The following is an 18227-nucleotide window of genomic DNA, read 5'->3' on the forward strand; positions in this document are numbered from 1 at the left end:
ATTATTTAATATTGTCCATATATTTGATCAGAATATAAATGCGGCACATTACAAAAAAGTGTGTGAAACCTGAAATATGATGTAAATATTGCACATTCGAGGAGTTCAAAAGTGTGCATTTGATTATAACTATAGAGTTGGATACAATGTAATATTTTCCATGAAATTTGTGTGGAGATTATATACGCTGTAAATATGGTCAATGAAAGGTTGATCCAATTTGAAATGGTGGAGGTACAAGCATTAAGTCTGGACATACAGGCGGGACATTAAAGGTGGCAAACCCGAAATATGATCCGAGTATGCTACATTACATCTTATCGGGAAAAAAATGTATTTCAAAAGAAACTAAATCAGACATTTAATCTGAATTGGCCTCTCACATAGACATGCATTGTAACATAAACATATTTAGTGGGGGGGGGGGGGGGCAAACACCTCCCACCCCCAAGCACACGCACACGCATCATCCTTGGTTGCGTTTGTGTGGGCTAATTGAAGCTCCGAGTCCCAACAATGCGCTTTTGTTGCCGGCAAAGTGCCTCCGTTGTGCGTGTGAGAAGCAAACAAGCAAAAGTCAGACTCTGTCGCAAACGCTTTGTGGGGCGGTCACACGGGCGCGCTGCCCCCAGAATACATGAAGTGCAAATCCTTTCCTTTATTTTTATCTTTTTTTTTCTCCTCTCCCGGGTGACATTTGAACCCGGCGGCCTCCTCCCACGTAACGGCTCGGGGAAATCATCCCGAGCGATGCCCGATTGAGCCGGTTCTGGAGTTTGCGCTGCAAACGAAGAAAGACCTGCGGCGCCCGCGGCCGACGCTAATGGGCGAGGCGCGAGCGCTGCTTCCGCGGGTTCCGAGGTCTTGCGGCCCGAGCGACACTGCGCCTGCGCTCGTTCCAGATCAAGCCGTTGAGTGGAAAACTGGGGTGGTCTCGTCTAGTCTTTGGCGTGCAGCAGCTTTGTCACCGGCTTTGCAGGGTACCACAATTTTGTCTCGCTTGCAAATGTTCTCATGCAGACCTGATACATTTGGAATCAGAATATTGTTGCGTGTGTCACTCTATTCTTTCTCACCCACCTTGCTCCGGTCCCTTCTGGACTTGGTTGGACCCACTTTGTGCAAATGACCAGCAGGGATAAGAAGAGGTTTGGAGGTCTTCCCTCACGTTTCTGTGTTCTGTCTCTTTGGTCCGCAAAGCGACTGGAACGTTATCAGCTCTTCGTGGTAGACCGCGAATAACGGAGAGGCTCGCACTTTTTGGCCTTTGATTTGAATCCACGTCCTGACTTGGGACTGGTCCCGGAAAAGAGTTCAAAGTTGGAGGAGAGCGGCGAGCTCGTGGCGCAGAGATGTTTTTGTCTGTAAAATGCAATGTCAATGAAAATCTGTTCAGGACGAGTGCGGATCGGTTCTGGAGGCTCTGATCAAGCGGTAGCCGTTTCCGAAGCGTCCCGGGTTGGAAATCACGTCACCAAAGAGCTGGCCGGAGAACGAAAGCATCCTTTCATTTTCCTCCACCTTGAAGTCTCGGCGCTTGTCGACAAGCTCGATGGACTTTGACGATGAGCAGATTGCTCAGCTCCATTTCCAAGACAATCGCACGTGTCGAAAAAATTGATCCAAAATTGGTGTCCGGTGCTGCTTGTGAGCAGTTGGTATTTCATTAGTGTTGATTGTGAGGCTCATTTTTGTGTTTAGCTGCGGTGTTGGTCTTAGGGCAACACTTCTAAAAAAAAAAAAAATATATATATATATATATATCTTGCATGTGGCAGATTTATTTTGGGCTTCGCAGTTCAGAGACAAATTTGTCCTTTTGCCTCAAAGTGCAAATATTTTGTTTTGCTGTGAGTTCAGCAAGTTGTTGCTTTTTTTTTTTGTAAACGAAACTTTTAGTTTGGGAAGCAAAATAAGTTTGGCATCCTACAGTTTATGTATCTGGATCATTTTCACAATAATGTTAAATTGTCCTTGACTTTAATTGGCTTGCGGGGTTCCACGCAATAATGGCCAGTGAAGATTCTGCTGCTTTTTGTTGGCGTTTTTAGTTTTTGTTTAGGTTTTAAGTATGAAGGAAGCTGTTGTTGTGAGAGATAATCAAAAAGTGGACTTTTGGCATTTTGTTTCTTTTCTCTCTTTGTCGTCCTTTCGGGATGCCGCTGGCGCCGGCCATCGCCCAAATGAGACGCAGGCCTTTCTTTCCCAAGGCAGAGCGCGGCGTCCGGAAAGCTAGCCCGGATAAACCGGAGAGAATCTGAGTCGGCCAGGAAGCACGGACTGACAACGGGATGGCTCAAAGAATAAAGAGTTGACTGGGGGGGGCACGCACACACGGACAGACAGTGAGGCATTAAAATTCATGGCCTTTTTTATTTTCTGTGCAGAGAATCAATACTGTCTACTATGGATGAGGTGAGATGTGGACAACAGCGGTGTGCGCGCGAGGAGGGAGGCTTGTCGTCAATAGTAGCAGCGGCACCACCACTGCGGGCCAAGGTAGAACTGGATTGGGGGGGGATGAGGGGGGGGGGATGAGGGGCGCAGTGTGTCGGCTAAGGTTCATTAAGTCTGACCAGCGGCAGCGTCGCGGCAGCGGGCCGTTGTCCGAGCACTGTCACGCTCACGCCCGCTCGGAGACGGACGCCCCGATGGATATTTGCCCGCGTCCCGATCGTCGTCATTTAGCCAGCGGACGACGAGTCTTTGACTTCATGTCTGGCAGATGCGGGGCCGCCGTCTCGCTCACCGTTTTAGTGTCGTGACGGGGCCGAGGTCAGGCAGCTTCTGATTCTGGAGATGGAGATTCTTCTGATGAATCTTCCCCCTGTCCCTTCCGCCCCCCCCCCCCTCCTCCCCTTTATAATTGCTCTTTTGTTTTTGTTTTTTTTACGCGTGAAATGCAAGCGTCTCTGGACAACGTGCAGCGTTCACATTTGGTTTGTTTATTCAGCGATCTTTCCATGCCTCCAATGTACCATATTTACATTTGATTTTTATTTATACTTTTCATTGCGCGTCAAATATGTTCTCACGTGAAATCGGTATCGTGACGAAGGATGGGACTTTACACAGCAAATCGTACAAAATTCTCCATTGTCCAAATTTGACATTATTCAATCAAGAATTATTCATTGCAAATATATTTTCTATTGACAACTTTGTGTTTTATTTCAAAAATTCACTTCATTGCTTTATTGAGCATGTTGTTTAGCCAGCAGGAGTTTTGCTTGTCAGCTCTGTGCAGTGTTTGTGATGCCGGTTGCCACGGTGACGAGGCAGGTGGCTGGAGAGAGAGAGAGAGAGCGATGCTTGCAGGTAGCGGGCGAGCGAGGGGGTGCTGTGCTGCTTTTGAGGTGTAAAGCGCCATAAATAATGGAGGCTGCAACTGTCATTGAAATGCAAACGCTTCAGCTCGTCGTGTTTCGAACCCGAGGCGGCCACGAGCGTCGTCGCGTGCCGTAATCTCCCATGCCGACGTGACGTGGGGAAAAAAATGATTAGATGATTTTAGTCACAATAATAGATGAAAAGTCGCTTTAACAAACAGTTTTTGGAATGTGTTGTTAATTAAGCATTTTATAGTAATGTACTTTCTAAAACATACAATTGTAGCAGTGTGATACATAGATATTAATGTACACGTGAAACCTGGATGGACAATGCCCCAGCAGTAGTCCAATTTTCACAGAGGATAAAGACTCGTAGTTTTGTTACCATGTTTGTGCACGGTGTGCAAGCATTAAACTAGCAAACTAGCTGCTTAATGTGAATTTTCCTGTCATCAAAACCGGCACAAGTAACTTACAAAAAGAAAATCATCCAGGCTACTTGGAACTCAAGGTACCACTCCACCAAATTGTAGCCACAAAATACACGTTTGTTGCCACAAAACGAAATATGTATAATGTGCACACAAAATACAAATTGTCAATATCATTTTTGGATTGTTGGGTAAGCAAATCCAGTTCAGGGGCGCTGATCTAGTTGGAATTAGTATTTCATGTGGATGTTAATACCTATGTTCTACCCACAAGATAACATTTTGTGGCCACATTGCATCCATATTTTGGAAACAATTGGGTACACACACATGCACACAAAGAGTGTGTATTTTCTGTTGAAATGAGTTTCTAATGAGGCCTGCGCACAGCATCCCCCATTTGACATTTTTGACATCTTTATCTCCAGTGGAACAATTTCAGTCGTACACGTTACTTTGAGCGCTATCATTAGTGTTTTGTGTGTTTGTGTGTGAAGTAACATGCCACAGCCAGCTGCAGGAAACAAACAGAAAAAGAAAGAAAGAAAGCTGGACATTGCGCCGGAATGTGGACGTGACTTAGCACAGCTGCTCATATATGGCTACGGCGTGTGTAGAGTTGTATGCAGTAACACAACATTCCCACACTTGGGCTTTTGCAGCTTGACGCGTTTCCACACAACCGCCGCTCTTCGGGTTGTACCAAGTTACAGTATGAAATGGGTTTTTTTGTTGTTTGCATACAAGCACAATTTCTACATTTTTCCAGTAACAACCTCCAAAATACCATCCGTCAATCATCGTTTATATAAAATGCTTGTCCTCATTAGTGGCCCGTTGTGTGTTTTCTATCGGCCCTGACGTTGCCTGGCAACCGGTCCGTTGTTGACTCCAGCCCAACTGCCCCCTACCCAAAGGTCGTTTTAAAAAAAAAAAAAAAAAACAACAACAAAAAACATTATATATATATATATATATATATATATATATATATACATACACAGTATAAACGGTACGTATATAGTTGTCAGCGACCCTTCAGAAGCGAGCGGAAGCCATCGCGGCGTTTGCCTCCATCTTCCTGCCGTCCAGCGTTTGAAGCAAGAAGCTTCTCAGACCGTTGGGTCTCGTCCAACGTGGCCATCGGCACGCGTGCCCGCGCGTATGCCGACGCAGTGTAGCGTGCATCCGAAGCACAAATAAAGCCGGCGTGAGTTTGAGAGGGAGGCGTCGGAAGTCCCGTTCGGTCCGAGACCGACAATCCTCCATCCTGCTCACTGCAGAAGCTCACCGCGGAGGAGAGAGTGTGTGTGTGTGTGTGTGTGTGTGTGTGTGTGTGTGCGCGTGCGCGCGTGTGGATTGTTGCAAGTGTAGGTAAGGAAATCTGTAAAAATGTCTTCCACTGTATAGCAACTATTTCCCTTGCTCTTTGCTTTTAGAACAAATACAAATACAAATAGTTCGTCATTCATCAAAATAAGTTTTGCTTTGTTCCGTGTCCCCTGTAAGATTTTTCCTAATAACAAAGGAGGTATGAAAGTGTTTTTTTTTTTTTTTTTTTCTCGTTTTCTTTTCAGCCCGATTCCCCAACCTGAGCTCACGTCAATTTCCGCAGAAATCGTTAGCCTAAATGGCATAATCGACATTTTCGGAGAACACAAGAAGAGTCAAGGTTGCCCGGTTTCAAATTTTGCACGTTCGCATCGTTTGGACGACAAGCGAATCAGCACAGACATTAAACGAAACAAAAAGATACTGAAGCAAAGACGTTTGTCATTTTTAGCATTATCGTAACGGTACGTGAAAATGATGAGGCAAAAATGGCAACTGTTAAGTTACCTAAGTAATAGAAACAAATATCTTCACAATTAATGGAAAATAAGACCATTCTCTGATAATTTGTCCCTTTTATCAAATACGTCAACATAATCCGAGCTCCGTTTTCGCGTTCAACGGTTTAAGGGAAAGCAAATTGATGTCTATAGCATATTTCATATAACGGGGTGTAACCATGAGCTTTTCTTTTGTGTGTATATACAATTGAAAGCATTTAGTGATTAATTTGTTTGCCTTCGTGTATTTGGGACCTGAACTATTTCATCATTTCTAGACCAGTAGCAGAACTTTACAAGCCTGTTTGAAAGCTGATGTGGAGCTAGTGTGAAGACTTTCGTACTGGAGTCATATGTGGTGACTTGTTTGTCCTGGTCTAAACCTGAGCTGCAGTTGTTGAGTGTTTTTTTTTTTTTTTTGGAGTGAGTCCAGTCAGTTTACATGCAAAGTATGCTGTGTACACGTTCCCTTCAACTTGAGCCAAAATCATGGTTGAGCTTCTCTGGGTCTACTTGGCGCATGCAAGTCTTGACTCTAGATTAGAAGGCATTCGATACCATTGCTAGAAGGCAGGTCAGCGTGCCGAGGTTTCGGACTTTCTCTGTGGATTTTAAGAGAGAGACTCCAGATATTTACAAAGTGCTCTCCTCTTTTTCTCCACGGCCAAAAACAATTGTCTGTTTTGTCGAGCTTTCTTTGAAGGAAGTTTTGGTTCCTGCAGTTATTTTTTCTTTTTGTTTTAGACACTGTCAACTTTGCCTTCGTCCCGCAGAAATTGCCGATGTCACTGCTGACTTTTGGCAGACGATCCGGCTTTCCTCGGGCCTGGCCGTCTCCCTCCCCGTCTCTTCCTCGTCCTCGTCCTCGTCCTCCTCCTCCTCCTCCTCTTGCATCTGTATTGATCCGGGCGTAGTTTTCTGCCTCGGCCGTGCTGGCTGGCTGCCTTTAATCAATACAGATAATTGTCGGCTTTCTCTTCATGCCAAACACGCTGTTTTTCTCAATGAGCGCTGCCGGTCTTTCCCCGCCCCCGCCCCCTTTGCTCCCACCCCCCTACCCTTGGCATGCGGGAATCCCTCCGTTAATGGCAGAAGCTAAGCGGCTTTCCTTACCGATCTCCACCCTCCCTCTCCGCTGGTTCCCCAGGTTATCGATTAGCGTGAGATATCACCCCGCCCGCCCCCGACAGCCCGTGTAAACGGCGGCGTCGGTCCAGACGTCGCAGTGCGAACAAACATCCTCACTGACGTGTACGCGACACGGGCGTGAGATGGCGTGTAAGATGCTAACGTTAGCATCTCGGTACTTGTTTGTCGTAAGGGCAGCAGGTCGCCCTCAACTCTTTTCCATAGATGTTTTTGTTTTACGCTCTTCTTGGTTTGTTTCTTTGCAGTTATTTCAAATTCTACGCAGTTTTCGTTTTGATTTTGGATTTGCTCGAGATCATCGCGATGGCTAGGACACGGAACTGACTGGCGTCCATGTTGTACTCTGTGCTACGCTCGCGCAGCTTGTTTTTTTTTTTTTTGTTCCCGCCTCCCTTTTCTTGTGCTTATTTTTGTATTCAAGGACATCGACTGTATTTATTCAGCCGCCAATTGTGCAGGTTCTCCAACCTACAGAGATGAAAGAGGCCTGTCATTTCATCATAGGTATAGTCCACCTAAGAGACAAAATGATGGGAAAAAAAGTAATCCTCATTGTTGGACCTTGAACAAATTTGTTAGCAAACTATGGTAGGAAACAAGTATTTGGTCAATAAGAAACGTTCATCTCAAGACTTTGTTCGATCCCCTTTGTTGAGCACAAACCTTTTGATGAAGTCTTTGCCAAGGTTTCCGCTCACTGCTGCTAGTATTTTGGTCCGTTCCTCCATGTCGCGGTGATATTTTGGGGCTGTCACCTGGCAGCGCAGGCTTTCTTTCAACTCCCTCCAAAAAATTTCTTTGGGGTCGCGATCTTGGAGACTGGCTCTGTCATGGGTTTGGGATCATTACCAATGCCGTGTTTCATCTTCACTGCCATTGGCTGTTGGAAGGACGTTTTTTTTTCGCTCCAAATCTCATCATACACGGGCCCATTCATACATTTCTTTCCACTGCTCAGTCGTGCTGGTCCCTTTGGAGGGGGGAAAAACTGCCCAAAAACGTGATGTCCCCCCTCAGGCTTCAGTGGCTAGGGTGTCCTTTGGATAGGAAACAACTCTGCGTTCTTTCGGCTCCAAACCCCACAAGTTGAGTATTCTATTGTGGTTTCATCTGACCATATGCACAGCACTCTCCCAGTCAGTCCTCTTCTGGATCATCCTAACGGCCCTCCAGGGTTTCAGTCCCCGGCGACGTAGTGTGTTGCTGACGGTAGCCTTTGTCTGCTTGGTCCCATTTCTCTGCAGGTCATTCATTCGGTTGCGGGATTCTTGCCCACCGTCCTTGTGATCATTTTGACCCCACGGGCTGAGATTTTGCGTGGGCCCCCAGATGGAGGGAGATTATCAGTCAGTGGTCTTGTACAGCTTGCGTTTTGGAATAATTGCTCCCGCCGTTGAGTTGTTCTTCTTCACATTGGCGAGCTGCTTAGCCATTGCAGATTGAGTCTTCCCAGCCTGGTGCAGGTCTACAATTTTGTTTGCCGTGTCCTTTGCCAGCTCTTTGGTCTTGGCCGTAGCGGATCTTGGAGTCTGACTGTTTGAGATTGGGGACGGGTGTCTTTCCCATTGCCATAATTACAGGTAATGAGTGTGGGGGACAGGGTCGCCTCTTCAAGCTCTGTGAGGGTTTTTTTTTTTTTTTTTTTTGGAGCTGAACAAATCCCCCCCCCCCCACACCCCCAAACATCGGTTGCTAATAAATTTGCAGTGATTTTTTTTTTTTTTTTTTCTTTTTCCTCATACCTCCCCCCTCGATACCTTCTGATGAAGATTCCGGGCCTCTCTCATTCATCTTTTTAAGTGGGAGAACTTGCACAATTGGCAGCTGAATCAATACTTTTCCGCCCCACCGTATGCATTCGTGTCGTTCGCAACCATGACGGTTATCTTCATCTCAGTGGCCATTTTCGGCCATTTTCAGCCAATTCGAGTTTGTTGTGCATGGTTTGTATGTGCCGGAGTGTGTACTAGTTTGATGAAGCAGCGCACGTTGTGTTCTTGTGTGCGTGTGTGTGTGGGGGGGGGGGGGGAGTGTTCCGGTGAATGGCCCCTTATCTCATTTGTACTGGTCACTAGTGCGAAATGGCGCCAGGTCACTTACCGGCTGTGTGTCTGTGTGTGTGAATCCCCTGCGCGTGCACACACCCGGTAGGTAGTGATTATGGTCTGGCTGATAAAGAGGCATTGTGCAAAGGAAAATGTAACGGTAAGACGCATATTGTGTTGTCTCCTGCTGCCTCCTCGTGCATGTGTGCACGCACACTAAAAAGCATCAAGACACAGACTTCCATTAAATTGCTCGTTATTGTCATCCGCCCCCAACCGATGTCATCCATACAATCTCACACATCTTTTCTTCCTGTGAGCTTACAAATTACCTTCACACACTTTTGTGTGTGTGTGTAGTTGGTAATATTTCGATTGTATTTCCTGGCCTACTAAGCACAGCTTTTCAACTGTATCCAACTCACGGGTGGCGCAAAGCACGGCCCGCTGAGCATTTTTATTAGGAAGTGTCCATCTTCCATAATATTGGTTACAACATTGGAACGATATTTGCTTTGTTTGCACTAAAATGGCTGTATTTATTCATTTTTCTAAATAGATTTTATTCATTTTGAGGGATTCATTTATTTTAAATAAGAAAAAAAATACGTCTTTTCCATAAATTGGTTAATCAATTTTAATGAATGTTTGTATATATGTCAACAATGAGTGAGTCATCTTTTTTTATGAACAATTTTACATATGACATGTTTAAATTTTTTTTTTTTTACACCTTTCTAATTTTCATTAAATGCATTGCATTTAGTTATCAATAGTTTTCAAAAGCTTTGTGAATTATTATTGCATGATAAACAAACATTTTACACATTCTACACATTTTTAATAATGATTAAATTCATGATACTAAATCAAAAGTAGGTTCATTCTATTTTTTAAAGCTTAAAATGTTTCATCAAAAGGAGACACACAATATCCGTTGCATTGAAGCAAAAAGTGTGTCTTAGCATTTATGTAATTCCGTCATTAGGACTGTTTTTTTATTTAAGTACTGTTGATTTATTTTTATTTTTTTTGTGTGCGTTTTGGGACGCCGGGATGGATTGATGGCATTTCTGTCGCTTACAACAGAGAAAGATGGGGGGGGGGGGGGGGGGGGCACGTTTTAGCTCTAAATGGAGGCCAGCCTGCGTACCACGCAACTGCGCGTGTACGTGTTGCTTACCTTCCCGACCGTCTGATCCACGAGGGTCAACCCCTCAGAATTCGGAACCCGCCCGAGACGAAGGATTTGAACCCAGTCTCGGACGCGTGAAGCAGACGCGCTAACTGCACGCCGTAGCGGAATCTTTTTCTCCAACCGGCGAACGTGAGCGTTGACAGTAATTGCAGACGAGCGCAATCAAAGCGTTGGCTCGGACGCGGGCGGGCTGCAAAAGAACCTGGCGCACGCGTGGGTCCGGGTCCCCCCTTGGAGGGGCCCCGATCGATACCGACTCCGAGCAATAAAGCTTCCCCCTGTCATCTCCGTGGAATACAAAGCAGAGAGAGCAAGGAGGGGGTGTGGAGATTTGGGCTTCTGTTCCGCTAGCCAAACCAATTTCTGAGCCCCCCCGCGCCACCATTCACCCCTCCTCCTCTTCCAAGTGGTCCCCACCCACCTCCACCTTGCTTTCCCTTCCTTCCTTTTCCTAACAAACGCAGCGAACGAAGGTTGGGGGGCCAGGAAGGCCTCCGGTAACGACAGGGAGGACCTTTGTAGCGCTTTGACCCGAGCGGGTCACCGATGAAATCGGACGACGTTTGAAATAGTTGCGTGCTGCAATATGATTGGCTGCTGTATTTTCTAGGACAAGCCCTTTCTGCTTCCGGGCTTGAGTGTGGCGGCGTTTGTACGAATCCCGCTAACTGCCACCAAAACCATCATAAATCATAGTTTTGTTTTTTGGTTTTTTTTTGCAAATGTGACACACAGGTAAATATGATGCGCCAATCACGTCGCAGCGGGGCAGGGTGCACATGCCAAAAAAAAAAAAAAAAAAAAATCCGCCAAAATTGAAAATAATTTGTCACTTTTTGCAGTTTGGAATTTTGGATTGCCAGTCGGCAAAAAAAACAACACGTGACAGACAAATGGCCTTGTTAGCGGTCCCGACGGCGTCCGACCTCGATGCCGCCTTTCCTGTTGGTTTGGCCCCCGTCGCCGCCATTTTGTCGCACAGCCGCTGCCGATTTCCCGGCGTCCTCCCTTACGGCCGAGGCGGGAAGTTTGAAGGCGGGGGTGGCGGCCCGGCTCCCTTCTTCTTCCTCCTCCTCCTTTTTTCCTTTTTATCCCGCGTTCCCCTCCGGGAGGGCCGACAATAATGGCGGCGCCTTCCCACCGCCATTATTGTCTTGTCGGGAGGCCGAGGGATCGATCGGCGCGGAAATATGTGGTGCGAGAAACCGCCGCCACCGCATCGGATATAATAAACACTCCGGGGACGTGTGTGCATGGCCTCTGGACACTTTTACACAGTCTTAAACTTAGTGTGTGTGTGTGTGTGTTCATATTTTGTACGTGTGTCTATGTTGTTTTGTGTGCATAAGCGTTTGTAAGGTTTGTGTGTGTGTGTGTATATGTTTATATTTTGTGTGTGTGTTTCTAAGGATGTGTGTGTGTGTGTGTGTGGATATGAGTGTGTGTGCCTGATTGTTTATGTGTCTGAGAAGCATCTCCACGTGTTAGCATTCTGCAGCTAGCAAGGATGCCTCTGTATGATCAACACACACACTCTTGTCTTGCTCACTCGCACACACACACGCGCGCGCACACACACACACACTGATCTTTCCGGCTGTTGCCTCGCAACCACTTTTGTGTGTGTGTGTGTGTGTCAAGTCCCGGCCTACCTGGGAAGAAGCGTTGAGGAAAAACTAGGAAGTAAACAAAGGTTCGGTCAAGAAGTTTTCAAGGGTTTGCATGATTATATAGTTATTGTTATTCATCTTTTTATAATAATTCAGTTGAATTGTTTTGAAACCAGTTAGCTGTCAGTATATATGGTAGAAAATATTGGCGACAAGAAACTTTGTCGCAGGGTTGAACAATTCCATTTTGGTGGTAATCCAGATCACGACGATTATCAAGGATTTTCCGTCTATTGCACAGGATTTGTTTCATTATTCAGCCTTTCATGTGTTCAAAGTAAAGTTCCGGCATCCAGGAGGTCGACTTTGGGACGAAAAGACAAGTAAGTAATCACAATATCCAACCAAAAATGGAAAAACAAAACAAAACAAAAAAAAAAAACCCCAAAAAAACACATTACTCATTGAATTAAAAATAAAAAATACACACATTTGTTGAGGGTTAGGTAAGTGTGTTCCAGGCCAAGAAAGTTCTGGAGACATTTTGATGCAGATTCTGGCTTGAGATGTCGATTGCATATTTGTCTCTTGTTCACTTAAATTCTCTTCACGGGCTGATCCCGCACTATTTTGCCAGCGATAATACGATGATACGACACTGGATTAATAATCAATAGTTGAGCTGAGCCAAAAGTGCGCAGTTTACGTTAGCCAAGTCGCCAATGTTGTAAAATCTGCGTGCGATTTTTTTTTTTTTTTTTTTTTTGGTTGTGCAAGGCAGGCGGCGAGCAGCTTGAGCGCGCGCCTGCGGGACACGGCTGCTCCTGTGTGGCTGAACTTTGACCTTCACACGCCAAACGGCGCTGAACGCCCCCCGCCCCTCGACCACACGCGCACACAAAGGGGACCCACGCGCCGTCTGTCGCGGGCCCCTGACAGGCGTAACCGAGGGCGGGCGGGCGGTTGGGCAACAAAAGAGGAGCCCCCGGGCCGGGCCGGGCCGGGCCGTCCCGTTACACCTCCGAGCCCTCCGCTATGTGACCGTTCGAGCATTTTTTTTTGGTTGTCATTGTGTGCGTGCGTGTTTCTGATATCTTACTTGACTGCAATATTTGATGGAGAATGTTTGCTCTCGCTATCGCTTGGGACCAGAACGCTGATGAAGTGGCCCGTCAGCGTCCCGTTCTCCTTTTGCGCTGGACGGTGCTGCCGCCTTTTGGCCCGATTGTGCAATTGCAGCGCTCGTCCCCCCGCCCCTCTCCCCTTCTCTGGTTCAGAAATAAAATGATATCAAAAGGCAACTTCGTATAATTGTCTTGGACGTCACATCGGGTAAGAACCGGTTGACGGAAGTGGAGAGCCTTTGAGGCAAAATGGCGTCAGGCGGCGTGCTCGTGCCGACGCTCAGGTCCAGAGGGCTTCCTTGCTTTTTCTTTGAAGCGTTACAGCTGAGAAATCAACTTGGAGCCGTCCAAAATAAAAATGTCTGATTTGCTTGTATTTCATTGGAACACTGACCCCATCCCCCAAATTTGTATTTCTCATTTTCATATTTGTTTTCACCCTCATTTTGGGCTTCTGTTATTTCTCCCGAAATGAATAATAAGGAATATCCTATCTGTTCGTCCTATGTCCCTAACACGAAGCGCCAAAGCCGTCAACGCTATCGGCACGTGTCGTCAACAGCGTTAACGTCAGTGTAAGGGGTGCGCATTAGCGGAGACGCACTTTGAACTGTAGAAGCAGGTCAAACCAAGTTTCCAAAAAATGGTTTTGTCACGGAAAATGGTCATCACTGATGAAGTGAATGGCCGCCGTTCGGCGTAAAGCAAACCCACGTGAAGCGCACTCGTTTTTTTCTTTTCATCTTTCCTCTCCCATCCTCACATTCGGGCGTCCCTTTGCAGAGATCAGGATGTCCAAAGCAGAGGAGGAGAAGGCCGGGTCGGACTTTCCCGGCGACGGCTCAGGTACTTTGCTGCTTTTGCAGTTTTCCTTCCGTGTCTCCTTTCCTTGAACTTTCTTCTTTTTCTTTTCGTCTTCCAGACTCCGAGAGTAGCAGTCCCGACGGCCAGGTTAGTCTCGCTTACTCGGCAGTTTTTCCACTCCTGCGTATGGCGATAATGCCGTATAATCGTAATATACTTTTCAAGAAACGTGACCGTCAACCACTTGATGAGCTTTTCTTCCACAGATTCCAATTTGAATACCAACATGATATTTTTGCTTCAAAGTTATTGGGAATGAAAGGAAAATGAATAATCGTCTCTTTCCCACATATTTTTTTTTCATCTTCCACAAGTTTCCGTCGACGGAGGGCGGCCCGTTCGGCCTCTCGCCCGCAACAGCCGGCAAGGTGAGCGCGCGTCTCGTCAGCATCCCTCAAATGGTGCTTTCTGAAATCATCGTCTTGAATATTTGTTGCATTCATTTACCCAATTTTTTTTTTTTTTTTTCCCCCAAAATATTTTATTTACTTAAGTAACATGTTTTTTTTAGTTGTAAATAAAATGAAAATCACTGGTAAGATAAACAATTTTACATATAGATGAAACATTTGAATTTATTCAAATTTGATTTCTGAGTAATAAATGAATTATAAATCATAACCATTTTTTAAATTGAAGTGATTTACATGCTTACATGTGTATATATATATATATATATATATATATATATATAGTTTTCTTTCCCTATTTTCCCCTTTTCCAAATCAAAGTTGGCCCTTGATCTTGCAAAAGCCCAAAGTTGGCCCGAAAAACATCAACATGAGAAATGGTCGTTGATGTTCGCTGGCATCAATTGGAAAATTGTGGTGTCTTTGTGCCCGTTTGTCACATTGAAAGAGTTGTTTTTGTGTGTCCGGGCAAAGGCGGAGGAGAGTTGCGAGATGAGCCGCAGCGACGCGCCGCCGCCGCCGTCTTCGCAGCAGCAGGCGCAACTGATGCTGGCCGGGAGCCAGTTGGCAGGGGTGAGTGCGTTGTCCCGTTGCAAGATTGGGAGCGTTCCGCTCGTTTTTACTGGCTTCTGCACTTTAAAGCGCTTCTCCGCTGATGTGCGCTGCTTTTACAAACAACATAACAGCAAACAAAGTGGAGCTCGTTTAGAACTTGGCAACCTTTTTCGACCCCTCTCACGACTCTTTTTCTAAAAGTGCCCTTTTATATTTTTTTTTCAACGAAGAATATTCCGCCCGACCGTCGCGCAGCGCCTTCATTTGGTGCCTTTTTCTCTGCTCAGCTGGCGGCGCTCCTGCCGGCCCAGCAGCAGCTTCTCCTCCAACAGGCGCAGGCTCAGCTCTTGGCCGCCGCCGTCCAGCACCAGCAGAACCAAACGGCTCAGCAGCAGTTGCACTTTCAGCAGAGCGCCAAGCAGGACGTGACCGTTCAAGCTCCTCCTCCTCCTCCTCCTCCGCCACCGCCTCAGCTGGCCCTCTCGCAGCCAATCCAGCTCACGGCGCAGGTACCGGCGGCCGTTCGCGTGGCTCCTACGCAATAAAAAAAAAAAAAAAAAAAAATCTGTTTTCTACACATCACGAGGAGCTGTTGTGGGCCGCGGCTCACGGCCAGACACTCACACGCAGGCTCACTCTCTTCCCCCTAACACAGCTCTTGATAGCGCTCCCTAGGCCACGCCCCTTAAAGGCACACATCCAACACCCGAATACGGTAGTGCCAACAATAACTCCACTCTCAAGAAAATGTTTTTATTGCTTCACATTCTCATGAATTGTCTTGTTTTTTTGGGGGGCCTGAAATGAATTCATGGCATTTCAGATTCAGTCCACAAATGATGAGATGCATGATTATTGTTTTTACACAATGCAGGTGTGTGCTTCATGAAATGCGACACTTTTTTCACTGTGCAATGTCGCTGTCGTCGCTGCAGGACATCCAGCAGCTGCTCCAGCTCCAGCAGCTGGTTCTCATGCCGGGCCACCCGCTCCCGTCCCCGGCCCAGTTCCTCCTGTCGCAGCCGCCCCCCCGCGCTCAGCAACAACAGCAACAAGGTAACGAAGGCCACGCTAAGCGCTGCTCATATTTCCTCTTTAGGAATAAAGAATCCTCACTTTGTTTTTGTTTTTTTTCTTCTTCTTCATCCCGTCACAGCTTTCTCCACCCAAAATCTAATCCAGCTACCTCAGCAAAGCTCGGCGGGCGCGCTGACAACGCCGTCGCCCCGCCCGGCCCCCCGTGTGCAGGTGTTACATTTTTTATTACTTTTTTTAATTGAATTTTTGGGGGATTCAACGTTTCATCTAGTCAAGTGTGAGCGTCTTCAAACCAAAACCGTTTGACTTCCTTGAGATTTTTTTGTGCATTTTGTTCATCTAAAGTTGAAAAGTGAAAGTCTACACACCCCTCTTTGCATTCAAACTCGTGAAATGGGAGTCGACGCACACCCGCCAGCGTGGAAAGTCAAGTGCAGATGTTCTTGTTGGCTTTTCCTGCCCCTTTTGTAGTCAAGTCTATGGTCCACACGAAAGAATAAAACAAACAAATCCGTAAATTCTGAACTTCAACTTATGATTTTGACCGCGTGGTGTTGGGCTGCTCGGTTCTGCAGTCTGCACGACTTGTTACGCGCAAGCATTTGGGAGAATTTCAACACGTTCACCCTTGAATTTGCAGCCGGCCGTCAGGCGTTCGTGGCCGCAACCACGTCCGTCCCGGAGGATTGGTTTAAGGCACGTCGAGCGTCACTCGTTGACGCTCCTTAAGATTCTCCGCTTGCGTCGACAGATTGTAAAGGCGTGCTGCGGCTCCGCCGACGTGTGCCGGCGCATTCGGACGCCGCTTTAGCGCTCGATGTGTGAGGTCCGCCAGGCTCTTTGCATTCAAATTCCTTGGCCAGACACGGCAGATGCATACTGAAAGCTGTTTGGGCTTTTCTTTGAATTTAGTCAGTTTAAGGACCGGGTAGTAGTAGTAGTAGTAGTAGTACGCTCTTTGCGCTTGCCAGCATCCCAATGAGGCCATACTGGTGGTCCTACTCGTGACATTTTTTTCCCCCCACTTACAGTGACTGGTTTAAGCGCGTTAAGGCTGTTATTTACCTTACTCAAAAACAACTACAGAAATGTTTTTTTTTTTTTTCCCCCTTTTCCCATCATTACATAGGCCAACTTTAGGATGCTAGTGGGGCAACATGTTACTAGTGAGTCAAAAGTGGCCACTTGATGACATCCATGCACAATGAGGACTGCTAGTGAAACGCTAGAGTACTGCTAGTAGAATGCACAGTTTTGGCACACGAGTAAGATGTAGTTGTCTTACTAGGGAGGAAAGGCGCATACTAGTACGGCATTTATTCACAACCGCGTTTCATCCTCCAGAGAGAGAAGAGCAGCGAGTTCAGCGGGAGCGTCGGTGCCTCGGTGGCACCCACGGGCGGCGGCGCGGCGGCCTCGGCGGTGGGCTCCTCGTCCGCCTCGGGCGGCACGACGGTGGCTTCCTTGAACTCCGCGTTGACCCCGGGGGGTCACGTCGGGCACCTGGGAGAGGAGCCCAGCGATCTGGAGGAGCTGGAGCAGTTTGCTCGCACGTTCAAGCAGCGACGCATCAAGCTGGGATTCACACAGGTCAACCTTAAGCCCACTGCGCGTTGACTGCATTTATGAGCATCTTTTGTTCGTCTGCGACTGTCGTGCGTGTTTACGTGTGGTGTGAGCGGAGTGATGTGAAACGGCGTCGGTTTACATCTTCCCGCCAGGGCGACGTGGGCGTCGCCATGGGCAAACTGTACGGCAACGACTTCAGCCAAACGACCATCTCGCGCTTCGAGGCCCTCAACCTGAGCTTCAAGAACATGTGCAAGCTCAAGCCCCTGCTGGAGAAGTGGCTCGGGGACGCGGGTAAAACACTCGTGCGCTTTTCCCGGCACGGCGCTCACTCGCGCACTTAGCTACTGAAAATTTGGCTACGACTCAAATAGCCCTGGCCCAAAAGATGCAGGAAGTCTTTTGGTTGCAAGCGATCAGTTCCAGGCATCGAACGTGGACCGGTTTTGAGGACTGGCCCGAAAGGTTGTCGTGAACACCGCAGTGGAGGTATCGTTTGATCAGTAACAGAAAAAACGTTGCTCACGCTCGGATTTCCTGACATGAGTCTTTGAATTATTGTCAGTTGTTAGCCATCAAAAGCTTCCAAATTGTTCTCAGGTCATATTTTTCCACCTTTTTATGACTAAATGTCTTTTCCGTTTTTTGACCAAAAGGAATTGTGATGATGTGTGTGGGCCACCTTCAGTGGCTCAAATTTGAAATCCTCAAAATGTTTGTTCATAGACGACTTTTAAGTGGAGATGTTTCAGCATGTGAGACATTTAGTCATAGAAAAACAAAGACGGTATCAAAAAAAAAAAATAAAAAATAAAAGAAATATGAATGTAGTTTTAGAATTTTATTATTGGTCAGGTTGTATGATTATGACATAACTTTTTTTTTTTTTTTTTTTTTTAATTCAGAGAGCATGGCAGTTGACAGCATGCTGCCCAGCCCCTCGTCCATCTCATCCCCGCTGCTGGGCTTGGAGGGTCTGGCGGGCCGGCGCCGGAAGAAGCGCACCAGCATCGAGACCAACGTGCGCGTGGCGCTCGAACGCAACTTTAGCGCAGTAAGGAAATTTGCCG

At 46.8% G+C, this 18227-nt stretch overlaps 1 protein-coding gene across 7 annotated transcripts in view; it reads left to right on the top strand.

The window, feature by feature from the left end:
* LOC133502502 (POU domain, class 2, transcription factor 2-like) overlaps positions 1-18227 on the top strand; it is a 52961-nt gene that overhangs the window by 24108 nt on the left and 10626 nt on the right. For 6 of the 7 annotated variants that reach the window (XM_061823411.1, XM_061823380.1, XM_061823371.1 and 3 more), the window contains 10 exons: positions 13505-13567; positions 13644-13672; positions 13900-13953; positions 14470-14568; positions 14838-15059; positions 15486-15606; positions 15707-15798; positions 16933-17178; positions 17310-17451; positions 18063-18211. In XM_061823411.1, the coding sequence (XP_061679395.1) occupies positions 13505-13567; positions 13644-13672; positions 13900-13953; positions 14470-14568; positions 14838-15059; positions 15486-15606; positions 15707-15798; positions 16933-17178; positions 17310-17451; positions 18063-18211 (1217 nt within the window). Of the gene's footprint in view, positions 1-2387; positions 2500-13504; positions 13568-13643; positions 13673-13899; positions 13954-14469; positions 14569-14837; positions 15060-15485; positions 15607-15706; positions 15799-16932; positions 17179-17309; positions 17452-18062; positions 18212-18227 lie in introns of all 7 variants that reach the window. The other variant, XM_061823402.1, reaches the window with a different exon arrangement.

This window comes from Syngnathoides biaculeatus, chromosome 1 (genome assembly GCF_019802595.1).
Source record: "Syngnathoides biaculeatus isolate LvHL_M chromosome 1, ASM1980259v1, whole genome shotgun sequence".
Taxonomy (NCBI): Eukaryota; Metazoa; Chordata; class Actinopteri; order Syngnathiformes; family Syngnathidae; genus Syngnathoides; species Syngnathoides biaculeatus.